Source organism: Mixophyes fleayi, chromosome 9 (assembly GCF_038048845.1).
Source record: "Mixophyes fleayi isolate aMixFle1 chromosome 9, aMixFle1.hap1, whole genome shotgun sequence".
NCBI lineage: Eukaryota > Metazoa > Chordata > Amphibia > Anura > Limnodynastidae > Mixophyes > Mixophyes fleayi.
In genome coordinates, this window is record NC_134410.1 from 16,187,074 (window position 1) to 16,213,923 (window position 26,850).

The 26,850-nt window shown below is 40.1% G+C and overlaps 1 protein-coding gene across 4 annotated transcripts in view; it reads right to left on the bottom strand.

Annotated features, from left to right (window-relative positions):
- Window positions 1–26,850, bottom strand: part of MSH5 (mutS homolog 5) — a 48,987-nt gene that overhangs the window by 20,541 nt on the left and 1,596 nt on the right. For 2 of the 4 annotated variants that reach the window (XM_075186594.1, XM_075186598.1), the window contains exons 2-16: window positions 23,537–23,625; window positions 22,730–22,853; window positions 20,431–20,511; window positions 20,153–20,224; window positions 15,668–15,789; window positions 13,184–13,293; window positions 12,276–12,311; window positions 11,222–11,304; window positions 10,922–10,967; window positions 10,703–10,841; window positions 9,926–9,988; window positions 9,689–9,817; window positions 4,594–4,666; window positions 3,388–3,497; window positions 3,124–3,204 (exon numbers count right to left, since the gene is read on the bottom strand). In XM_075186594.1, the coding sequence (XP_075042695.1) occupies window positions 3,124–3,204; window positions 3,388–3,497; window positions 4,594–4,666; window positions 9,689–9,817; window positions 9,926–9,988; window positions 10,703–10,841; window positions 10,922–10,967; window positions 11,222–11,304; window positions 12,276–12,311; window positions 13,184–13,293; window positions 15,668–15,789; window positions 20,153–20,224; window positions 20,431–20,511; window positions 22,730–22,853; window positions 23,537–23,608 (1,341 nt within the window). In that variant the 5' untranslated portion in view covers window positions 23,609–23,625. Of the gene's footprint in view, window positions 1–3,123; window positions 3,205–3,387; window positions 3,498–4,593; window positions 4,667–9,688; window positions 9,818–9,925; window positions 9,989–10,702; window positions 10,842–10,921; window positions 10,968–11,221; window positions 11,305–12,275; window positions 12,312–13,183; window positions 13,294–15,667; window positions 15,790–20,152; window positions 20,225–20,430; window positions 20,512–22,729; window positions 22,886–23,536; window positions 23,626–26,850 lie in introns of those variants that run through there. The other 2 variants (XM_075186597.1, XM_075186596.1) reach the window with 2 other exon arrangements.

A 26,850-nucleotide genomic window follows, 5' to 3' on the forward strand; every position in this document is an offset into this window, starting at 1 on the left:
TCATAAAGTGAACATGATTTTAGGGTGTCTTTTATTCAATTAAGATTTCATTCAAAAGTAGTTTTTGTAAATAATTTAGAAAAATGGTCAGCGCACCAACCCCTAACCAACACCAGTGCTAGACAGCCTGGGTTGAGTATAACAGGGAGACCATGAGTGTGGGGTTTCCCTGCCATAGAGCAAACCAGACTGGTAAACGCGGGGCTGCTGCCTCTATGGGATATGTCAGAGACAAAAAGAGCTGGAGCTCATCCTAGTAAATTTTATGTGCCCAGCCCCCCCCAGCACGGCGCTCCCATTAGGCAAGGTTAGGCACTTGCCTAGGGCGCCGGGCTCTGGAGGGCGCCACAGTATTCTAAAATACTTTAAAACTGTGCGGTGACCGCTGACCATACCTGTCACGGCCGCCGCACACCATTCAGATGGATGGGGAGGGGGGAAAAGAGGCTATTTTGTCACCACCGTCGCCTCTCTGCTCCGTCTCCTCCCCTCCACTTACTAGTGTCAGTGAGTGGAGGGGAGGAGACGGAGCAGAGAGGCGGCGGTGGTGAGACAAGGTAATGAAAGGAGGGAGGAGGGCGGCGATTTTTGCGGGGGGAGGGGGGGCGGCGATTTTTGCTGGGGGGGGGGGCGCCGCTTTTTTTAAAAATGCCTAGGGTGCCGTGGACCCTAGCACCGGCCCTGCCAGCCCCCCACCCCCGCTGGCATTGAGGGACCTGCAAATATTTTGGAAACCCTGAGTAGCAGCCAGGGTAGCAACTGTCACCCCAGTTATCACAGTATAATAGACAGGGTTCCTAAGACCTCTGTCCGTTATGGCAAAAGAGTAAAAATATATAACCTGGCTATCACCTTTATTAAATCTAAAATAAAAATGTTTTTTTACCTTCTTGATCCCCTGTTGTCCAAATCGAAAAAAAATCCCCATAAAAAAGACCCACCCACAGGAGATGAGCTTGTCCAAATATAGCTATTTTTTGCACAAAATTCTCCTATTTATTTTATATTATGCTACACATAGTGATTTATACATTTGATTGTACGGGCAGCACAGTGGCCTAGTAGTTAGCACATCTGCCTCACAGCACAGGATATTGTAGATGTTTATCATAAAGCTACCCAGATGCAATTAGAAACATTAGGAAACTAGAACACACATTGGTGAGGTGCTATGGGAACTAAGTAAGTTACATAGGAAATGCAGCACATTGGCCTAGTGGTTAGCACTTCTGCCTCACAGCACTGGGGTCATGAGTTCGATTCCCAACCATGGCCTTATCTGTGTGGAGTTTGTATGTTCTCCCTGTGTTTGCGCGGGTTTCCTCCGGGTGCTCCGGTTTCCTCCCACACTCCAAAAACATACTGGTAGGTTAATTGGCTGCAATCAAATTGACCCTAGTCTCTCTCTCTCTGTCTGTCTGTCTGTGTGTAAGTGTGTGTGTATATTAGGGAATTTAGACTGTAAGCTCCAATGGGACAGGGACTGATGTGAATGAGTTCTCTGTACAGCGCTGCGGAATTAGTGGCGCTATATAAATAAATGATGATGATGATGATTGTTTTAGAGCACTGAGCAATGTTTTCTTTTGTTCTCACATACATGGTGGTCTTAATTGTCCTGGCTGTCCTTTCAAATGATTTTATCCACTTGTACACATTTCATTAATGTAAAGAAGCGCACCTTGTTTTCACTAAGACCCACTCATTCACTATGGATTTATTTATTTATCATTCCAAATCAAAAGATCCAAGGACCATTCTTGCCCTCTCACATGACATATCAGACAGGTGCCCACATGCATTGTGCTGGACACCTAATTTATCAGTGATGTGCAATGCCTGTGACTCCACAAATAATATACTAACCAGATTATTGTACCAGCCTGTGGCCGCACAATGTACTAGGTGCCCATGTCATGGGTGCTATGGGAGACAAAGTCACACAAACCACAAACCCACTCCCACCACCTCTGGTACTCACCCAATCATGAGGGATAGGAGGCTCATCGTGTTTTCTCCAACGACAATCTGGAAGCCTCTCCTTGCGTTGGTTCCCCCTCCTGGTTACTGCCATGACCACCTCACTTCTGACCTCCCGTATCCACCGGCAAAGCTGCTCCACAGGCCTCTGCCTGTGGCCTGAACCCTGGCTTTTGAGCCTGACTAATGGGGCACAGAACTTTGGGTGCCCTTCCGTAACCGGAAAGAGGAGTCTGGTATACTACCTCTTGACAACCTAGCAGTAACTAAAAGAAGGTAGCATCTGTCCCTCTTGTCACAGGACTTAGTACCCTCCTACTCTATCAGCAGCCTATAGCTCCTCTAACAACCAGGGCCTAGCACTCCTCCTAACAAGCTAAGGGCCTTGTGCTCAACTCCAACTAAAGGGCCTTGTGCCAAACTTCAAATAAAGGGCATTGTGCCCAACTCCAACTAAATGGCCTTTCGCCCTAACTAATGGGCCTGGTCTGGTGCTCAACTTTAACTAATGGGCCTGGTGCCCCACTTACTACTATAAGGGGCCTAGTGCCCAACAAAATCTCCCTACTGTGGCCACCCTATCTGCTGTTTGTGCCTAATGCCCGTTTTGTGGCTTGGGCCTACTGCCCAGTGTAAAAAAGGGGTGCAAGTGCAGGCGGGAGCCCAGGTGAAGGGGAGCCCAGGAGGGCTCTACCTGATTCTCGGCCTCTGCCGTCGTCCTCTGCCGGCTTCTAGTAGGCTGCTATCAGAATTGACCCTAATCTCTGTCTGTCTGTGTGTATGTTAGGAAATTTAGACTATAAGCTCCAATGGAGCAGGGACTGATGTGAGTAAGTTCTCTGTACAACGCTGCGGAATCCAGGGCGCTTGCGTATGTATCGGCTGTACTTATTTTTGAATTGTTATCTGTTGCATCCTGCTATATTTTGCTATTAAATCTAATTGTGCGTTGAAACCACAGATATCGCAGCGGACAATGATCATTGGTAAGCGGTAGAATGACTTTAATAGCCCCAGTGGGGCAGGGACTGATGTGAGTAAGTTCTCTGTACAGCGCTGCGGAATTAGTGGCGCTATATAAATAAATGGTGATGATGATGATGATGATGAAATGTGAGAGAATTGAAATAATTAATTTCTCACCATGAATTCCAAACCTTCAATCTCAAAGTCGCTTTTGTCCTGCATGAAGGAGAGACGATCGATCGATAGGAGGAATCCAATCTAAAGGAGATTACATGTTATTAAACATAAAGACAAATAATCCAACACACATACATTAAATGGTCTTTAAGTTGCCAAAAGGGTTCAGGACGCCTTTGTAGCATATCTGATTCAGTTACATTACTACTGTACTCTACCAGCTTGAATTAGCAATTGAATTATCTTCCTCTTCATTTCTCTCACCAGTGGGATGTATATTACACTACATGATGGTATCTGAACGTCCAAGGTCTCCAATTCTTTGCGGGCAACCTCGGTAAGAAAGTCTGGCAGTCCCCGCAGCTGACGTTTCTCTGTCATATAAGAGGACAATCTATGAGGAAAAAGTACCCTTTATGGGCGCACAGTCCACATTCACATGTACACTTAACACTTTAATTTTGTAATGATTCGGATAAGGTGCTCAAGTTCATATTGTGGGGTTTTAATGCTACCTCATATTATGCTTTTTTAAAGCCAAGAAATGTCCCCATTGTAGATCCTTAAAAAGCTCTTTTTGTCGAGTAACATGAGGACATATTGTCCATGGAGGACATTACTCTATCCGCATATATATATATATATATATAATATATAAATGCTTAGTGGCGTCTGTGTGTGGAAAAAAAAAAACAAGTTGCAGCGCCACCTGCTGGGCAGAGTTATACACCGACCTACTAAATTCTTAGTGTGTGTGGGAAAAAAAATTCAAAAAGGGCTGAAATTTGGTAGGGCTCAAACTCATTTTTGTGAGGTAATTTTACCTCATGAACACACATGTGTAGAGGCGTGCGTTAGTTTTTTCCACACACACACACACACACACACACTATTTTCTCAGAAAGGGCTCATCCAATTAACCTGAAATTTGGTATACTGACATTATTTGACAAAAAAATTAGAATAGTCAAGTCAGTTAACTTCCATCATCCCCCCTTCCCCCCGTGGGAGGGGTAGTAAAGGCTAAAATTACGAGTTGAGGGGTCAAACTCATTTTCGTGAGGTAATTTTACCTCATGAACACACATTAAAAAGGGCGCTTGCGTCGGGAAGTAACGCTCTTCCCCTGAGGAGGCCTGGGCTAGGTCCAAATGTATGACAAGAACCTTTTTAACACCTTAAGTATCTTGATTTGACTAGAATGCATGAGTATCATGCTCGGGTTAACTTGTGTATATATATATATATATATATATATATATATATATATATATAATAACCTAAATAACATGATGGAGGGAAGCAGCTGGTATGTAACAAATCTGATTGGAAAGCAAGTTTGCATACACTGTCAGACATCTTAACTGCTGTCACTTAGTGCCCACACCAAAATGATTTCACATCATGTGATCAAATCCTCAAAACTGTCTCTGAAAGGACTACATATGCAAAGAGGAAAGTGTCACTCACTATCATCCACAGTTGGGTCTACATATGGTTTAATGCAAAATCGCTTTTCTGTCTGGCTCTCCTCAAAATCCACCTGGGTGAAACAGTTGGGGGAAAAATAAAGAGTAAGAAGCAGAGGTTAGGGTCAGGGAAGTTATTACAAATAATATGAGTAACAAAGTGTAACACCCCCTGAGGCATGAGACTATGTGACATTTGATGGGTGAGAAGTTTGAGTATTCCACAGTGGAGAGATTGGTGTGAAGAAAACATTCTGGTTCGGGAAGAAGAAGTTCCATTACAAAGTTGTAAAGTTGAGTTGAGTTCGTAAGCATCACGGATGAGTTCTAAGTTGAGAAAGAGATCCCCAGGGGAGAGAGGAAGCTAAAAAAATTACTAATAATGTCATGTCAGGACAGCGCATCCGGTAGGGTCGCTCATGCGCAGATGACATTTGCAGAAAACAGCGCAGAGGAGAGCACCAATGATCCCTCTCCTACGATGCCCTCCCCATAGATGGCATTAGCCATCAGGGTCAAGCTCTGAAATGCTTCATATAACTGCCCAGGCTGCAGTCCCCATTGAGTTTTATGGAGACTGCAGTTTAATGTAGTAATTTGCTAGTTAGGCTATTCTTAAATTAACATTTTTCTTAAAAATGCCTAAACCATGCAGAAAAAGCAGTTTGCACATGGTTAAGGGCCCCTAAGAGCTGTCACTATCTGTTTGACATTTACAGCTGAGCTTGAGTCAGAAGGTATGAGAGTCCACTAATGTGAAGATGGTATTATAGCGAGTAAGAAATCATTGCTGCCATAATTAACAAGATCAACAGGTGTAGCTTCACAAACGGTGTTAAGGTGGAGCAGACAAGTAGGGTGAGTATTACAGTTCTGCAAAGTTTGATTCATGTGATTTATTCTGCATGTGATGTAATAAAGTAATCCATGCTACCATATAACACGATAAACAACATAATTGGTGTTGAGGTATATTTAAGTAATAAAGATAAAAAGACTATTTTTTAAGTCTGTAAATAAATAATTTAAATATCCGTCAAACATGACCTGGAGTTTATTGTTTTCATCAGTGGTAACTGTGCAACATAGCACCTACTGCATGTGTGGTACATCTGTTCATCTGTTATCAAAACTCCATGTGTAGGGACACCTGTTTCCTACCTTTAACTTACAAGATTCTAAGGTGGGAAAGGATGAACAACAGGTGGGTGGTTGACCTAAGAGTAATGCTAGGTAGGAGTTATGCAAAACACTGTACCAAAAAAGCACCAAGCCAGTAGGGGGTTACATAGGGAAAGGAAAATAAAATATTGTGGAGGAATTGACAGAAGCCAGGGTTGCACTCAATAAATTGCTTGAGAACAAAGCTAGTCTTTGATCGATGCAAACACAAATATTTCCAATGGGGAAACAACCCAGGGAAGCTGTTAGCACGGGCACTAAGAGCCCAACGCGCTGCCTCTTTCATCCATTCGGTGAAGGACAGTAGTGGGAATGAGAGCCATTTGACAGGGGAAATAGCATCAGCCTTTCACGCTTATTATTCCCATCTATATAACATAGCAGGCTCGTCCTCACTGGTGACCAATGACTCTAAATGGGAACTGATTAGCGAATATCTCCAGAAACGCACTTTTCCCAAGCTCTCGGAGTCTGACAGGGAGATGCTGGATCAACCCTTTACCCTTATAGAATTGGGAGAGGCTATCGCCTTCACGCCAAGTGGCAAAAGCCCAGGATCCGATGGGTTTACAATTGGCTACTATAAGATGTTTGGCCAAGTGTTAAACCTTCTTCTAAGTGCCTTCAATGAGGTCTCAGATAAATCCAGCTTCTCCTGGCAGTCGCTCGAAGCGCATGTTACGAATATTCCTAAGGACGGTAAGGACCCCTCCCTGTGCTCCAGCTATCGCCCAATCTCCATGTTAAATGTAAATCTAAAATTTTTTGCAAAAATGAGGGCCAATTGCCTGAAGAGCCCCTTACCAGACCTCATAGATAGCGATCAGGTGGGTTCTGTCCCGGGCCGCAAAGCGCGGGACAACACAAACAAAATTATAGACCAAATGCATTTGATAGATAGTAAACGCACCCCGGCATAGTTACTGTCAACTGATGCCTAAAAGGCCTTTGACAGGGAGGATTGGCGATTTCTTGAAGGGGTGCTGGAGCACATTGGACTGGGCCCGTTCTGTTTTCATAGAATCCTCTTCCTTTACAGGAATCCTACAGCTCGCATTAAAATTAATGGCTTTTTGTCCAACACATTTTCCATCTACAACGGCAAGTGTCAGGGTTGCCCACTTTCCCCATTGATATTTGTCATGTGCATGGAGGCTCTGGCTCGATATATCAGTAATAATTGTGATGTGACGGGATGGGGGTGGGAGAGTCGGAGCACAAGTTGGCAATCTATGCTGACGATTTGCTGGCAACGGTCACCATCATCATCATCAGTTATTTATATAGCGCCACTAATTCCGCAGCGCTGTACAGAGAACTCATTCACATCAGTCCCTGCCCCATTGGAGCTTACAGTCTAAATTCTCTAATACACACACACACACACACACACACACACACAGAGACTAAGGTCCATTTTTGATAGCAGCCAATTAACCTACTAGTATGTTTTTGGAGTGTGGGAGGAAACCGGAGCAGCCGGAGGAAACCCACGCAAGCCTACGGTTTCACTGCCCAATTTAATGCTCGAGTTTAAGAGATTCCGGGCACTGTCAAACTTTAAAATGAATTATACTAAATCTATGGCTTTGACTCGCTCTATCCCGCCACATGTTCTTGATGGTCTTCAGTGCTCATTCCCCTTCAACTGGCACCCTTCTCAGATTAAGTACCTAGGGGTATTACTACCTAGGGATCTCTCCGACTTGTATAAAATCAACTTTGTTCCTCTAATTCCAAAGTTTTGCGCAGAATTTGGGCGCTGGCGATCCTGAGGATTCTCCTGGCTTGGAAGTACGAATATAATTAAAATGAACATTCTACCGAAACTTCTATATCTTCTCAAAACCCTCCCAACTCACATCCCCTCTAGGTATTTCCAGGATCTTCAAAAATTGGCTCACAAATTTATATGGGCAGATGGGCCCCTCAGATTCCGCCATAATATTTTATATAGACAGAAGACACAAGGGGGTCTTCAGCTTTGCTAAATACTGTCAGGCTGCTCTCCTTAATAGAGTCATGGAGTGGAGCAGAGAGTGTCACCATCCAGGCAGTGGGTTCATATGGAGGGACAGGTAATGAAAATTTCCACCGCTGTCCTCCCCTGTCTGCCCAAACTCCCACACTCCTCTCATTCCACTATTGGATCCACACTTCAATGCTGCTCCAGATTGCAAACTTTGACATTTATCTCATCTCCATTATCCCCCTCACTTTGACTGAAACTCCTCTTGTATATACCCTCCATGCAGGGAACTCGCTTATTTTTCTAACCAAGTCGCACAGGAGAGGATAAAGGAAAGGAGCGAAGAGAGAGCAACAGTATTCCCCAAAAACAAACTTTGTATGGGAGAACAAGAGCGTTAAGGGTTGGCACGCATTGTCCCCCAATAGATTCAGAGAAAAGGATTTAACATAAGTACAAAAATCCTGTTTTCTCTTACATCCGATGGGTGACAATGATGATGGAACTTCCCAAAGCTGACCATACAGGTAGGTTAACTTAGCAGTTACAGTGCTTGTAAAACATAGTAAACGTATAAATCGAGTACTACTTGGCTGTCCGACAAAGCTGCTCAGCTGAGGCTCCATGCTGTGCCATCCACAAGCCACTTACAGACCCAGTAAAATATGGTTCTGACCTGTGAGGAACAGGTTCCCCTTTCCAATGAAATCATGTCGGATCACCAACGTAATCCCTCTTGCAAATGTTTGAACTCTGTGCATCATATAAGAATCCAGAGACTATAAATTTCCCTCAAGAGTCATATTAGTTCAAATCCCAAGGGGCTATATGAGTGATATATAGTGGTTGTACATGAATAAATCCATGCAAAAAAAAGTCTGCACTTCTGGTAAAGTGCCAACATCTTCTGAAAGAAGACACAGCTGACAATGTTGAAAATTTACTTCCACCCAACACATGATCATGTTAGTTTCTGCCATTGCAAGGGGGCTCCTTATTAATGCCGAGTCTATATTGGATAACCCCTCAGCAGAAGATGTCTGACTACAGATTTTAGCAACGCTCTTAGTCCTAGCTAGCACATTTAAAGACTGTCAGTGCTCAGCATTAACGGCTGGAAACTATGGTCTAATTTTCCAACGCCAAATAGCATTTGAACGGCTCCTGTTCAGGCCGTCTACTCTGCGCTATCACAGGAGCGAATAGTGTGTCTCTGGAGACGGTTTTGTGTGAAATGGCTGGTCAAGTAAATGTGAGACTAGTTCCATTTCAATATAAGCTTTTTTTTGGTGAGGACAGACTGTCAAGAAGGAGGTGCTCTGGGCTCTAGACTGATAGACCCTGAGGTAACCTGGGTATTCTGAATAGTTAAAAAATGTAAAAGATCCTTCTCCTCTGGATTTAACTCTGGATTACTTCTTTAATCAGACAAATTTTAAAACTTCCCTCAGAAGAGGAGGAGCTGGGTGTGCCTCTGTCTGACAGTTTTGGAAGGCTAATCTCTCTGAGGAAAGGCTGCCAAGGGGGATGTGCTAGGCTGTCTAGGGTTTTGCACATCCCCACAATGCCTAGCACTGAACGTGGCCACAGCCCAGAGGACGGACCCTTATTAGCCAGACTGTGCCTAGTGATGTGCTGCTACTTAAAAAGTATGGAGGGGCTATAAAAGGGGGAGGAGTTTCAGTCTTAGTGAAGAAAATTTAAAGTGCAAACTTCTGCCTGGACCCGCCAGAGCCCATCGTCAGTGTACCCATAGGATGTTTTAAAGAAACTGGATTAAAAAAAAAGGAAAGCTGAGAAAGGGTGGCCAGAACAATAGATATAAAAGAAATTAACATAACAGTGAAGAAGACAGCAAAGACTTGTGGCAGGGTGACTATGTGAGGTGTCAGCCTACCAAGAGGTGGATGGACTGAGTGAGAGAAGATGGTTATAGGATACTAACCACTTTGCTAATGACACTGGCAATGTAGTGTAGGTCACTGCTGAAAGCAGAAGAGATGCGTGAGAACAGAGTCACAGTCTGTGGTAGAGAGCGGCAGATGTCTCCTATACAAACAGCATTATACACTGTCTGCAAATAAAAAATGATGAAAGTAGAGAGAAAGAGAAATGATATATTTACTCTAATAATAAACAGAAGATTAAAGCAGATAAATTGCAGCAATGGGCACTAATTTACCTTGTATAGAGCCTGCCAGTCTGACACCTTGGTGTTAGAGAGTGCCATGCGCTTCAATATCAGCTGATGGAAGAAAAGAAAAAGAGCAACATATTAAATATTTAAACAGAAAGGTAAGAAAAGTCAAATATATCAGGTATATATATAGATGGCAGCATAAGAGTCAACAATAATGATCATTCATCAAAATATGCCTTTCTCTGATTTATAAATTAGGTGCTTCTTAAAAGTATGAAGCAATGGCATTTCCATAATATTTTGTTGTTGGCTTGAAAAAGAAAAGATCCAAATGTTCTAAGTATTGAAGGTAGAAAATTTTATACTAATATTTTGTACTTATTTTAGTGATTTCAAATGTAAAGACACATAGAATAAGACTGGAAATCTTTGTAAAAAAAAAATAGACACAAAAATGCAGAACTAACATGTTATGTCCAATATAAAGAACCACTTAATTTAGTTTTATTCTGTATATTCAAAATAAACTAATTTCTTAATAATTAAAAAAAACTGCAAGTGTTAGTTGCAGTCCTGATACCTAAAATAAAGTATAAAGCAACACACAAGGACTATTTTTTGGCAGGCGTTAAACTCAAACCCTGATGTGACAAAAATTAATTATTGATACACAAGGGTTGCATTGTGCATGCCTTTGAGAGTAGCCTAGCCTACACCTAAATGAGAAAAAAAAATCAAACCATTGGTTCCCTAAGTGTCTTTGTACCTATGCTGTGATATAAGACAGATAAGACCTGCAGTGAGAGCATAGTGACTCACTGGGATATTTTTGATGTTCTTCAGACATCCCTGAAGATTGTCTGTGGTTTCCTGGTTGCGGGGTGTCATGAAGAAGTCAATCACATCCAGTCGACATGTCAGCTCGGTCTGGTTCCGTGTAGGCCTCATAAACCACAGTCTAACATGGATAGAAAGCAGTGGTGAAAGGTACGTAATGACAAATATAATCTTTAAAAAGACAATGGCCATTTGACTTACCTCAAAATGTTTTCTCCCCATTTTGATTGGCAACGATTTAGAAGACCTAAAGTATTACAATATGTGTGTGGATATACATACAAACATAAAAAAGACTACATAATTTGCTGCTCCTCAAATTTCCTCATCTGTCGACTTCATTTAGCATGACATTCATATTGCAAATCCAAAATCTGCCACAAATAGCACTGAGCTGCAATATATTTGACATCTACTATGAGGTTTCTACAGGTCATTCACATCTCTGTGGCATTAATCTCAAGCAAGTTAGATAGAATAAAGTTTGGGTCATAATATTACCAAACAGGCTCAGTCCTTCTTTAACACTGGAGCACATTTTATACACAGATGGGTGGGCCTCACTTTTGAATATCTGCAAAACACTGAGAAAAGAATAGAGATATATAATTAAGTTCAACAGCACGCCACTAAATTATTACTGGTGATTTAATTGTGCTGATAAGCTTGATACTGGTTATACAACACAATATATGGTCTTGTATATACATACCTATCAATAATCCAGTGTTTGGTGGGATAGTCCACATAGATTGTAAGCTTGCGAGCAGGCCCTCTTACCTCTCTGTATGTATTACCCAGTATTGTTTTATTACTGTTTGTTCCTAATTGTAAAGCGCTACAGAATCTGCTGGCGCTATATAAATAAATGTTGTTGATGATGATGATAAATGACTAGCATGGTATGAGTTTGACCATCCTCAAGGCTATGTGGATGTGACTTTAGGGGAAGTAGACATGGCTTGGGTGAATTATGAGTGTGGCTTACATTGTACGATGTTTTCCTTTTAAAATATTGCAGGCTCAGAAAATCCTCAAACTAACTGATTATTTACTGTAGCTTGGGTTATACAAGGGAGCAACAAAACCATTATAACTTGAGTTTTTGTACGATGTATTGAGCAACATACACTGATAAATGATGTGGATAATGGCATCTGGGGCAGCACAGTGGCCTAGTGGTTAGCACGTCTGCCTCACAGCACTGGGGTCATGAGTTCGATTCCCGACCATGGCCTTATCTGTGTGGAGTTTGTATGTTCTCCCTGTGTTTGCGTGGGTTTCCTCCGGGTGCTCCGGTTTCCTCCCACACTCCAAAAACATACTGGTAGGGTAATTGGCTGCAATCAAAAAAAAAAATTGACCCTAGTCTCTCCCTCTCTGTCTGTCTGTCTCTGTGTGTGAGTGTGTGTCTATAATAGGGAATTTAGACTGTAAGCTCCAATGGGGCAGGGACTGATGTGAATGAGTTCTCTGTACAGCGCTGCGGAATTAGTGGCGCTATATAAATAAATGATGATGATGATGATGATCTGCTGTTTTGTTCAATCCTTACCTGAAAGTATCTCGGTCCATATCCAAAATATCGGTCCTAGTCACAAAAACATAACAAACATAAATTACTTTCTTCTTAGGGAGACAAACACAAATCATGTTCTAGGCTCTGTTTCCTGGGTCTCAGCCATCCTTCCTGAACAGTCTGCCCCAGACAGCACATACAGGGAAAGATGGAGAGAAATTTGTCAAACAATCCCTTGTCAGAGGTCTAATAGGACAATTATTATTACATTTTACAGTTAGAATTTGTAACTATGACAGTGCTGTACTGAATGTCACTGGAATAACATATGACAGCTATGTAATTCTCACACACACACACACACACACACACACACACACACTAGTCTATTACCTATATTTTGCAGTGAAGACATATTAGAGAAATGTTAAAATGCTTTGTTATGAGCAATCTGTGTGCAAATTGTCTTTTTATGTGGTATTGAATTATAAAGAGTGCTTAAAATAAAACCTTACAAATATAGCGAATAGTACTTTCACAAAATGTCACAAAAATGTTGTAAATAGCCAAGTTGAAGTAAAATAAAACTGAACTGTTGTTACTGAATTGTGCAATGAGCAACACGTTTGTACTTTGCTTCTCCATTATCTTAAGAAATAATCTTGTCTATGCATGACTCATTTTCCTTAAAGATTCAAAAAAGCCTCCAGGAAAATAATGAAGTTTCCCATATGCCTTTTCTCCCTCTTTGTAACACCCTTTCATAACACCCTTGCCTACCACCAGGTATATTCTCTGCACAAATGGGTACTAAAATGTATTATTTCCATTAAATGTCACACACTTTATAACACCACCCCCATTGAGAAGGAGCATTGCATTAATAAAAACAATGAAAAACACAAAAAGGAAGAGATCTGCAATTATGATTATATGTAACGTACAAAACGTATTTCTTGAAGCTTAGGATTGGAACTGCTACACTGCTGTCCTCCAACTCAATGCCAATCCTCCTCCGTTCAAGGAACTTTAGAAGTCCCCCTAGAGCACATATCTATACAAATAAGAAGAATTGCAGGCATGAAAGGCAGGATTTTCCTTAACACAATACATCTCACACTCAAAACTGCCACCACTAAGAGTTGATTCCAAAGCTACCTTGAGGAAGTTCTTGACTTATTTCCCACAACAATCAAAACTTAAATCAACCAGAGATATGTAGTGTTATAATAACCAAACTATCTAGCATATGAATATATTAAGAACACAAAGACAGAACTTTATTTAATGGAGTTTAATATGATGAAAATGTCACAATGATTAAGGTATAAAAGATATATTAAAATGACATACTGTAATATTTATGTAAATGAGTTCCTTAAAATAAAAGGCAGAATGCAGAAACAGAAAAAACTCACATAATTAAATGATCTCTGGTGCTGGGCAGGCAGTAATTTTTGGGGCAAATCCTCAATAATACATTGATCCCCAGATATTAAACAATTTCCCCATATGGTGTGCTCATTCCTCCCCATCCATCCTCTTCTTGTGACCTCACTGAAAGAGGTGTGGTAGAAAAACTTAGGTGTGGTGAAAAGGATGAGTTTATTACCCTGGGGGATCCCTTTTGTCCCAACCATTTCAGGAACTTTTTAGAAATTAAATATATTTTTTTCAGGGCATCATAGAAATATAGTTTTACATTTAATGAACAGAGCACACAAATGCATATGAAAAATAAATATGACATATTCATTATTTGGAACAATATATCTTTTCTATATTTTTACTATAAAAGTGATCCCTAAGCTTGACATATGTCATGGGCCTATTTGTACTGACCATAACTATATACAGAAATTTATACAACTAGGAAATATGAACATTTCTTTAATGTTTTAGCTTTCCTATATGAATAAATAATAATAATAAAAAGACCTACTCTACTGTACAGCTATTATCCCTTTGGTAATTTCAAAGGATTGCCCCTGTGGAATTGTGCTATAAACAATATCTCCCAGACTGATTTACAGAGATTTTCAGACTGGGTGCATATAAACTGAACACATACACTCTAGGGGGAAAATGTATCAAGCTGAGAGTTTTCCAGTGGGATTGAAAAGTGGAGATGTTGCCTATAGCAACCAATCAGATTCTAGCTGTCATTTTGTAGAATGTACTAAATAAATGATAGCTAGAATCTGATTGGTTTTTCAAACCCCAGGGAAAACTCTCAGCTTGATACATATACCCCTAGGTGACAACAAATGTCTCCAAATATGCACATTCAAGCTTTTGATGCAGATCAAACTAGCTATCCCCTGGAGGTACTAGCATGCACTTAGTTCATATATTAAAGTCATTAGTATCTGTTTAAGTAATAAGTTATATATTTCAGATTTTATTATGTCCTTAAGCCCTGATCATGCCATAACAATGACAACTGCATAAAAATGGCCAATGAGCCAAAGTGATGTTTTTGAAAAAATTCTGTTCTTTATGTATTTTTGTTTCAATTACTTTTTAAAACAGCTGGTCTAGGTCAAATAGCACTTCTGCCTCACAGCGCTGGGGTCATGAGTTCAATTCCCGAGCATGGCCTTATCTGTGTGGAGTTTGTATATTCTCCCTGTGTTTGCGTGGGTTTCCTCCGGGTGCTCCGGTTTCCTCCCACACTCCAAAAACATACTAGTAGGTTAATTGGCTGCTATCAAAATTGACCCTAGTCTCTCTCCCTCTGTCTGTGTGTATGTTAGGGGAATTTAGACTGTAAGCTCCAATGGGGCAGGGACTGATGTGAATGAGTTCTCTGTACAGCGCTGCGGAATCAGTGGCGCTTTATTAAAATGGTGATGATGATGATGATTTACAAAGTTTTTCAGCAATATTTTTTCCAAGGAGTTTTCTACTTTTTATAGCAGTGTTTATGTAAATTTATACAAATATTACAATCTTCTATTTTCTAAATTTTTATAAATCCATTAGTACAGTGGTTCCCAAACTGTGCGCTAGTCTCCCTGGGGTGCCTTGGAGATCGCACAGGGGTGCCTCAACCAGGGCCAGTGGTAAACAAGGCGGGGGACTACTTGGTCATTATTTTGGCTATGGGGTGCCTTGAAAACATTTTGGAAAACCTAAGGGTGCCTTGAACTAAAAAAGTTTGGAATCCACTGCATTAGTATATCTCAAAAGAATGGGTCTGTCATTTAATAATATTGTGATAAAAAATAAATAGTTCAGTTCGCAATCTTTGGCATTAGTCCCAATTTGAAACTTCCTGTTCTAAAATCCGAGCTGTCATCTTCGAAGTTAATAAATTTCATGAGAATATGCAAATTAGAAAATAAATGAATAAATGAAAGGTATAAGCAAATCATTTCTGAAGAAAGAAAACATGTATTCTGTAAATAAGTGTTCTTAGTCCTCACCATAAGAGGGCAGTCAAAGGGAATGATGGAGGAAAGATGTACAATCTTCTGTGGTTCAGTGAGGTTAGAAGGCAGGGAAGAGAAATTTCCTGCGAGGACCCTCTGCTTACAGATGGGCAGTGCTGATTATGACACAGAGAAACAAACTACTGTGAGAATAATTATTCCAGTTTGTCTCCCTTTACCGCACTGAGACACATCTATGAAGCCAGTGCTAATGTAATGACATCATTTTTCCCATAACAGAGAAAAATGAGGAAATTTGTGTTACATTTTTTAAAGCATCGCAATGTGCTGTATAAATGGTAAGCCAGCACAGAAAAGATATTCAACAGTACATTTAGCATTATAACACTATTTTACAATCATTTATATGAAATACAGTATACCATTATTTATTGTAATTTATTTATTTTTTATTTAGAAAATGTAAACACAGAAGCTTATTAAACATTATTGGGATAATCACAACCTTTACAGAACCTCATAGCTCAAAAGGTCCACAAATAACATAATTTAAGAAGTAAAAAAAAAATAATATAACTTTCCTCATTACTCTCTAACTATATAACACTCAGTGACGCACGCAGGGGGGGTTTCTGAGTCTCTAGAAACCCCCCCCTGCGCTAACAAAGTGGCCACTGTCCTATACAGCAGCCGCGGCGCTGTCAAAGAAGCGTCCGCGGCGGTGCTGTATTGTATACAGCACCGCCGCAGACGCTTCTTAGACAGCGCCGCGGCTGCTGTTTAGGACAGCGCTGGCGAAACGGAGCTCTCTCTCGTGTTTTTTTTTGTTTGTTTTTTTTTTGGGTCGGCGGGGAGAAACCCCCCCCGACAATCCTCCATGCGCCCCTGAACACTCTAGAATATCAGATAGGTTTTTGTTAGCAGAAGCATAGATTCTATTAACATTTAACCTATTTTAATACCTGGTAAAAACCTCAAGATTAGTTTTTGAGACGTACTCAAAAATAAGCATTGCAGGCCATATGTTCTCTTTAAATTTTTTCTCTGGACACCTCTGGAACACTTTGTAGCTTCTATGCTATATGTGGCTTTATCTTTGCCCTGTGTTTTTTGCTTAAATATTCAAGTTCAGACACCAATGGTACACTATTGAATATAGAGCAGTAGCATCAATTTACAGCCACAAACATTTATTATGTCACTTGGAGTAAACTGGAAAAAAAAACACACAAATAAGATATAAAACAAATAAATAAATAACATGGTTAATTTAATTCTGTGCGATCTTCTATTTATTTTTCTCTGTAGTTGCATTAATGTTGCTTACTGTTAAGGCTTTAGAAGCTTACTCCATAAAATCATATATGTATTAGAGGTTTTATAAATGGTGACAACTTTATTATTATAAATGTCATAAAAGGTGACAATATAAAAGTGACTAAAAGCATGGACATTTTGGATTCTAAGATATGCAGGCACAAGATTACTAACCTGTCACCATATCATACTGTATTTACTTACAATCATCTGCATTTATACTGTGTTTTAACATTGAAAAATGTCATGCATCTAAGATTAGCTGGAAAGCAGGAGACTCTGGTTTTCCAAGTTTGACAGGTGACTGCAGGCATAGGATGTCTGCATTACCAGATTGAGCTGGTGACTCTGGTTTTCCAAGTTTGACAACTGCAGGGAGCCAACTAATCCTCAACTGAGCAGGCTGAAGGACACGAAGATGCCTTAAATACCTGAGAGATGAGTGGGAGGAACAACTAATCAGGCTATGGCCGGGTGACAGAGGAGATAAAAGATGTGCAGACCCGAATCCAAGTTGGCATCCAAGCTCGCAGTGTCTCGGCACCCTGGAGAAGCGGTGCCCTGTTCCACCCTTCAAATAGGAGAATGTTGGAAGCGTCATTTGAACTTTAATTGTAGGCACTTATATTCACTGGAGTAAAGTCCATTTGTGAGTATGCGCAGAGCAATTTCACGCAAAATACGTCACGCAATGAGACTTACGTTCCTTGATGGATCGCGTTTTTAGGAGTATGCACACCATGTAACAATAAAAAGACTTGGTAGAAAATATGAAAAAAAATGGAATAACTTTGCATGACAAATCAGCAATGACATGGTACAAAGCCACATAAATCTTGTAGATGAGGCCATTACAGCACTCAAAAACAATGATAAATAGCAGTTGACATACAATGATATAACAGATAACAATACAGCAACAAATACCCCTCTCAGGCGGCAATAACTTGAATATAAATGCACATAATAATTACAATATGAAGAACAGCTATGACCTCATACAAATGGGGTAGCAGCAGGCAATATTAAATACCAAGTACCAAGCATTGCATCATGATGTTTGGTTGTACTAAATATCCCGCTATGACAGGTAATACAAATTACTTGGGATAATAATAAAAGTATCTCTAGTTCAGGCAGGCCACTGTAAAATGTTCAGTTGTAACGGTGACTCACACAAGCTGTGGACATAGACTAGTTCTGAAGTCCTGGATGTAACTTGAAATAAGGCTTCTGGAGGTCTCCAATGACTCTCCACAACAGGCCCATGAGCAAATATAATAGCAAAGCCAGGCACCTGGACATCCTAGGGTACCTGTACTGCATAAGGACGACCTCTGGACCAATTGTCTTTCACAGAATAGCACTCTCCTCCCTGGCAGCTTTATCTCTGAAGATGGCAGCTTTTTCTCTGGCATTCAACACTCTTATAATTGCAGTTGCAGGTTTCCCTCTTGATAGTGAGAACTGCCCAGTCTGTGTATCATGGGAGTGGTCATAGATTGTAGGGAAATACAGGCTCATTTAAAAACAAATATATGTATTTTTTATTTTCTTATTTTAACAGTAAGAGAAGTCCTCATAATCAACTGCCAAACTTGTGCCTGTCTTAGGTAGGTGCAAAATTTACATGTGAAACTACTGTATTTAACGTATACTTTTAACTCCAACTATGACAAATTTTGAAGGGAATTATGAACTTGCATGTACATACCCTTACAGGACTCTGATTTCATGTGACCACCCCTAAACCACCTCTCCTGGCACACAGTAAGAAACATTTAATTCTAAATACGATTGAAAATTTTGTGCAGTGGCAAAATTTGGGCACAATGCATTTCTACATTGTGCAAAAGGATTTCCTAACTCCTAATGAGGCCCTTTATGCTCATCTCAATTGATGAGGGGTCTCTGTCCATTATACTGGCACAGCTGGGGTCCCATTGTTGTCTGTGAGTGTGTGTGTGAGGGGGGGGGGGGGTCTGAAAATCCCCAGTGAAAACCACAACACATGGTATGTAGTCTCTGGGAGAGGGACTGGACACAGTGTTTTTGCAATCTCCACCCACAACAGAGGCACTACAGAAACCAACCAAAGCTGTCTAGTGCTGGGGCTGGTTGAGGATTTAGGGAGTTGCTGCCTGTTTTATTATTTTATTTTAAATAGTGTCCTATGCATGTGGATTTTATTTCAGGTGCCAATTTTATTAATAATGTGTATGACACTACCTACAGTGCTCCTGGATATGCGCTTCTGCACCGAACAGAAGACCTGATAGACAGGTGACAATGTTCCAGTAACTTATATACATCTGCTGATTGCATTTACTGGCAGGCCCAATAATGACTTCTAGGATCATTTTTGTACATTGTGATAGTTCAAAATTATGGTGATATCAGACCAATATTCTGGCCAGCAAAGCTTTCCAAATACAACTTGAGATTTTTTCCCTATTTTCACTTACTGTACTTTATCCTTAATTTTTAAAATTCAGAGTTATCTGTGTTTTATTATACATAATAGTGCTGCTCGTTGTTTGTCAAACTTGCAGTAGCAGTAATTTTATAGCACAAATACTTGAAACTTATATTTGTATGTGTCTTACACCAACTACATAAAAACATATTCATCTCATTGTCTCATGGCATTGCTGCTTTAACTATGTAAATAAAGATTCATCTGTATATTCTGTAGATCAATGGCGGAAGTGGAAGAAGCAGAGAAACAAAGTTAGCCAATAATCTAATATCTCCAAATGAAAAGTGATCATCTCAAAGACAAATCCTAAGATACTTGACCTGGCATTAAAAAGGAAGATGCTAGATTATATGTAGATGAAAAAAATATTTATTTGTAAAGAACATACACATTTAAAAAAAAATACAAGATTTTGCATCCACTCTTCTTAAACACCAAGCTAAAATTAGTGTAATAGTAAGAGAGGAGACATAACCAGAGTGGTGGAGTCCCATATTTACCATTTTAGTGAAATCAGCTACACAGCATGAACATAGTTTCACCCAGTGTTACACACAAAAAAAATAATAATCCTATGTTGTTTGCATTTCTACTTATACATAGCACCTCATCTCAATTACTGCTGTTCTCACTGTGTCACTGAACGAGTGGTGAGAATATAATCAAAGACAATTTGCTTCCGGAAAGGGGATACAGAAAGTGTACTGTTTAAGACTGATTACCAAAGTCCATACGTGGAAATAGAACTATCTCAGCTTTGAATCTCCCATCAGCTTCTCCATCTGGAGCAGAGTCTAGAAGAAGATAACACGTCAGTGGAGGTTGAAGGAGTTATAAGTAGAGGATATTGCTGGGTAATTTAAATAAGGAATTCAGTTTTTTGATGACAGAACTAATGTTATAAGAAAAATAAGTTATTATATGGGATGAGAAGATTCATGATATAAGATAAAAAGGAAGAGGGAAAATTAAAGCAGGGCTTTTAGGTAATTTAATTCACTCAAGGTCCGAAGAAAGTCAGAGAAATTCTGTTCTTGCTTTGCACTGGTCACAATACATCTTGGCTGCAAATCAGCAATCACTAGAAAGGGAAAGGGATGAGATTGTGGATACAATATAAGGAATTAAAAAAATGAGTAGAAAGGTATTGCAAATAGCTTAAATATGCAGTATCATTAATTGTACATTTTCTCAAAAGCTTAAGAATCACCGATATTAGGGTGCATAACAAGATATAAATCCAATGGAAAATCAAATCAAACGAGAGCCCTGTGATATCTAAGTTTGGTTTACTAAGTATATGTTTTACAGAAAACCTAGATGCGCTCAGACCTCATCAACTTGCTTGAAATGACTCAATTTGAAAGTGTTCCACATTGGAATGTATAACAATAAGTCTAGGCAAACTGTAGTCAATACTTGTGACTAGGCAATGATTATAGAAGAAAATAGCATTTAGAAACAATAGAAAAAATAGGAAAAGCGGAGAAGTTTGCTCTATATGAAAAATAATGTTTATAATCAAAATTGCAAAAAGATATCACTAAGGAAGGTGGCAATGCAGAGGCATTACAGGTAGAGATATACATGGCAACAAATACGTGATTTAAGTACTGATTGGAGTTCTTCAACAAGCATAACAGATTGTAATACAATACAATTATTAATGCAAGTCCAGTCCTCATTATGGGTAATTTAAAGTATGCAGATATAAACTGGGATATTGGTTTTGTCAGGCTAGTAAATACAGAAATATGTTTAAGATTAATTTGTCATAATGATGGTTACTCCCAAGAGAGAACCACTTGGCTGGGACAGCTATCAGAGACTTGTGCTGAAATGAGACATACAGTCAAGTCCATAAATATTGGGACATCGACACAATTCTCATATTTTGGGCTCTATACATCACCACAATGGATTTGAAATTAAACTAACAAGATGTGCTTTAACTGCAGACTTTCAGCTTTAATTTGAGGATATTTACATCCAAATCAGGTGAACGGTGTAGGAAGTACAACGGTTTCTATATGTGCCTCCCACTTTTTAAGGGACCAAAAGTAATGGGACAAACTAAACTACATAAAACTTTCACTTTTTAATACTTTGTTGCAAATCCTTTGCAGTCAATTACAGCCTGAATTCTGGAACGCATAGACATCACCAGACGCTGGGTTTCATCCCTGGTGATGCTCTGCCAGGCCTCTACTGCAAATGTCTTCAGTTCCTGCTTGTTCTTGAGGCATTTTTCCTTCAGTTTTGTCCTCATCAAGTGAAATGCAGCTCAATCAGATTCAGGTCAGGTGATTGACATGGCCATTGCATAACATTTCATTTGTTAGCCTTAAAAATCTCTTTGGTTGCTTTTGCAGTATGCTTCAGATCATTGTCCATCTGCACTGTGAAGCGCCGTCCAATGAGTTCTGAAGCAATTGACTGAATATGAGCAGATAATATTGCCCGAAACACTTCAGAATTCATCCTGCTGCTTTTGTCAGCAGTCACATCATCAATAAATACAAGGGAACCAGTTCCATTGGCAGCCATACATGCCCACGTCATGACACTACCACCACCATGCTTCACTGATAAGGTGGTATGTTTTGGATCATGAACAGTTCCTTTCCTTCTCCACACTCTTCTCTTCCCATCACTCTGGTACAAGTTGATCTTTGTCTCATATGTCCATAGGATGTTGTTCCAGAACTGTAATGGCTTTTTTAGATGTTGTTTGGCAAACTCTAATCTGGTCTTGCTGTTTTTGTGGCTCACAAATGGTTTACATCTTGTGGTGAACCCTCTATATTCACTCTTGTGAAGTCTTCTCTTGATTGTTGACTTTAACACATATACACCTAACTCCTGGAGAGTGTTCTTGATTTGGCCAACTGTTTCTTCACCAGGGAAAAAATTCTTCTGTCATCCACAACAGTTGTTTTCTGTGGTCTTCCGGGTCTTTTGGTGTTGCTGAGCTCTCCGGTGCGTTCTTTCTTTTTAAGAATGTTCCACAGTTGATGTTGATCAACTAGTCTGCATTTAAATAGGGACAAGACTGTATGTAAATTGCTAAGTTTGCCTTTTCTGATTATGTTCATCATTCCACTGTGAAACATTTTACTAATGAGAAATCAACCCTTCAGAACCGCTTCATTGCACAAATACTAGCGGAGCGATGAGATATTAAACAGTCCTAATGATCACAAGAGAAGTAAAGTGAGAACAGGCTAGGAGTAACATGCAAATAAGTAATGGAGAAGATTTTGAGAGGAGTCTAGTAATGAAACGTATTTTCCACCTACCTCTGCTAAGCAGCTGTAACTGTTCAGTATCTGGAGTATCTGGCATGAAGTGAATGGAGCAGTCACCTGATATGTAATATGCGACAGCGAGAAGTCCAGACTGCCATAACACACTAAGGTATATCTGAAGCAAACACACCACAGGATGATTTTATCCTATCAGGAGGCATTAACAACAGTATTCATTCACTGAGCCAGAGTGGAAGCAAGATCGAATGAGACTTTCAGGCAGCATATTAGTAAAGAATTGTGAGTTGATGCTTTTCTTTAAATGTTATAATACAGATGAATAATTGTTCAAAAAAACCCCAGCAAAGATACACATATTTTTTTTTTTAAATTTGCCCTGCATCATAACATGACCTATTTTTTCCTGTGTGTATGTAAACCTTACACTTAAGCTGCTAGTACACATGCAGAGCCAGCCTGGTCCCCAATAATCAAGATCTGTGTCTAATTTGAGCATACACCTGGCCGAGCATCTGGCGTAACTCAATTATGACTGCACACAATAACATATGTTTAGGTAGCAAATGTTGTTTTGGGACCACAATCCTAGCAACCTAAAATGAGCAAATTGGTTGCCCAACTACCTGTCTAAATGGACAGCTGTAACAATAACCAAAGACAATCTCCAGTACCCTACAAATTCTGACACACATCCACCTAACAATGTTGACACCAGTGGAAACAAACTGAGTCATTTAGGACAGCTGTAATGGCCCAACCAAAGCTTGGAATAATGTGTTCCTCATTCAATCAGTGATTGCTAGACCTGATATATGGGAATATTTAAGAACGCAAAACCTCTGATGGTTCCTCATCTTCGTCTTGACAGTCGGTAACTATGAAGTTCTGTGTCATCTGCAAGTGATTCATCAGCGAACAATCAAAGACTGAAGAAATAAATATACATGTGAATCAAAGACTTACAAGGATTAAATTATAACATGTATAACAAACAAATATCTGTGGTGTAAATTTTAAACAGATAACAAAACATGTTGCATTTGTAAAGGGGTTGTACATCCTGCCTTCTGTAAATGCCTATAATCCAGTGGATCCCAAACTTTCTCAGGTGGAGGCACCCTTAGGGTGCTCATCATTTTTTCAAGGCCCCCCCTAAGCCAAAATAATTACCAAGCAGTCCTCTGCCTTGCTTACCACCGGCCCTGGCCGCAGCACCCCTTTGAGATCACCACAGCACCCCAGGGAGCAGAGGCGCACAGTTTGGGAACCACTGCTATAATCTGTTGTTGGCAGGGATCGGTGATAGAACTTTGAAAGAATGAGGTGTGTTCAGTGCCATTAAGAACAGCATGATTGCCTGTGAGGCAAACAATTTTTTGTACCTTTAGAAATATTGTTTAAAAAGTCACCTTAAAATGTACTAGGAGCAAGGAAACAAAACATTAGCTATGAGATCAACCAGGTCCATATAGTTACCATAGCTTTGTTCTTCCAGTATTACAACAATGCCATTCTTTGAAAACATGCAAGAATTAATAAGGAGAACCCGCACATTACACTATGCATACAAGAAGCATTTAAACAATTTAAGAAGTAGGAAACATAAAGTTTACATAACACTGAATTTAGTTACCAGTAGATTATAGTCTAAACCTCTAGGTGACACTACAGGCACTGGGATCATCACCCTGTGCTGTCTTGAGGCACGACGAAGAAAACCTGAGGATATACACTAAGCTCTGACGTTTCCTGTATAAACATCTGGCCTAGCAAGTTTCTGATCTCATTGATAAAAACAGATAAAAATAAATAAAATTAAGAGGAACTAACTGAAATGAAACTTACATTAATGTTGGATCAAAGCTTGTAACAATAAGTAAAACCACTTTTTTTTCTTTAGTAGTTCGTTAGAGCCAGCTGAGTGCCTGATAGAACAGAGTTGTCCATCTGTCCTGCATGTCTATGTCACAGTGTGAGTCACACAGATATGGAGGACAGTCAACAGAGTCAATGCTGCATATGATAGACGGGATATGGCTCTCCCCACCTTAAACCAGCTCTGACAGAAATGGATGTTTGCCGCCCAATACAATTATTATTATTATTATTAATATTTATTTATAAGGCGCTACAAGGCATCCGCAGTGCCGTACAGAGACAAACAAAATCACAATACAATGGGAGACAGCACAGTACAGTAAACACAGCAACTCAGTACGCTCAATGCACAGCTAGAGAGGGCGGGGAAGGGGGAGGGAGGATCCGAAAACGACGGGGCCCAAGAAGGGGGGCGCGGAAGACAGGGAGAACCCCAGGGGGGAGGAGGGAGCGAAAGTGGACGTGGGGTGGAGGACCTTTGAGGAGGAGGGCTAAGTAGCTGGAGAGCAGAGTTAGAAGTGGTGGAAACAGGAGGAGAGATGGCCCTGCTCAGAGGAGCGTACAATCTAAGGGATTACAATCAGGCAAATGTCATTTGGGTGCCCCATACAATCAGGCACCTTAGGCTTTTGCCCAGACCATAGCTTGTGCCCTCACTGGTATTAGTGGAGATAAACCAGAACAAAAGACATCCGAGTCTAAAGTCGGTGGGTTGGAGAATGTATAATCATGAGTGAAAAAAGCCAAAGTTGATAAACAGGCAAACAAAATAAGAGTCTCGAAGCAGATAAAATTCCAACTTTACACAAATGCAAAGATTGGTAGGAGTGAGGGTCTTATAAATGGTGCATACTAAGTCCTAACTGACCTTGCTGATTGCAGTAAGTGAAAAAGAATGTGCAGTTGTCAGTGTAGCCGGTGCACTGCCACCTAACACCTGTAGCTAGTATTGCGGTGGATCCTCACATGTTGCAGTTGTCAGTAGTGACGGTGCACTGCCATCTGTAGCTGGCATTATGAAATATTCTGATACATATGTAATGTGTCCCACATCCCCTTCCTGTACCCTCATAGTACCTAATCCCCTAGCAAGAGATTCTCATTATAAAAAATAGAAGAACTAGGGAATAACCTTCTCTGGTACCATTTTCTATGTTTACGAATTGTGAGAGTGAGTTGTTCAATGGTATAGGAGCCTGAGGGTGGTTGTATAAAGCCATAATCCAATTCAACATAATAGGACCCAGTCCAGGTGCTCCAGTGAACATTCCATACAGATCCAGTCACTATGATTGAAGACCTTCTCAGCTTTCATGGGAATATTTTTCATCTCTGTATTATGTAACCAGCTGTAATGTTAGTACCTGGCTTCCAAGCCTCACCTATTTTTTATGGGGTTCATGTAGAGTTGGACGCATTTTCTCCCTGAATGTACATAGAAAAGAAGCTCACAAGAAAAAGCGTATTTACGTACATATGTTTAGCCAGATGTTTCTCAAGAACTCAGTAACATTACCGCAGGTGTACAAGTATGTATTCTTACACTAAACAATAGCGCTGAGATGTGAATAAACAGTGATAATAGTGGATGCTATTTTAGGACTCTCATGTTTGTCCCACGAGTGGGAATGTTGGGGGAAGGGAGATGTCTTATGGGCAGCCAAGTCCAGCCATCTGCGGGCGTGACTTCACACAGTGTTATCAATGAGCCTCCCCTGTATTCTTCCTATTTCATGCACAGAGAGGGGGCTTCAATTACACCCCTGTATGTATAACACACAGATGATAAGCTGGGGCCCATTAGAGAACAAGCAGATGGGGAAATTGCTAAAAGGGAGCTTGGTTCAGGAAAAGACAAATAGAAAAAGAAACAATAAAATCAGAAAAGTACAATGTGTGTGTGTGTACAGAATATATATGTGTGAAAAATTAAAAAATAGGCAGAAAGTAAACTGTACATTGACTAAAAACAAATTAATATTAACCTCCTTTAAACCTTGATAATAATAATGTAACACTGTGCAATGTAATACAATTTTCTTTTTACTAGTTTCTCTCCTCTCAATTAAACAAAAACAATTACAATTAGTGTTAATTACTCACCTAGAGCTTAACCTCACTCTCAGCAGCTTAGAAACTGCTAAAGAGCACAAGTAATACAGGTCAGGTGACAAGTGCAAGAGGGGGTGTGAGGACGCCATCGTGTCACCATGGCCCCAACCCCTGTTATGAAATACCAAAATTCATGGTATTTCAGGGGGCAGGATTACGCA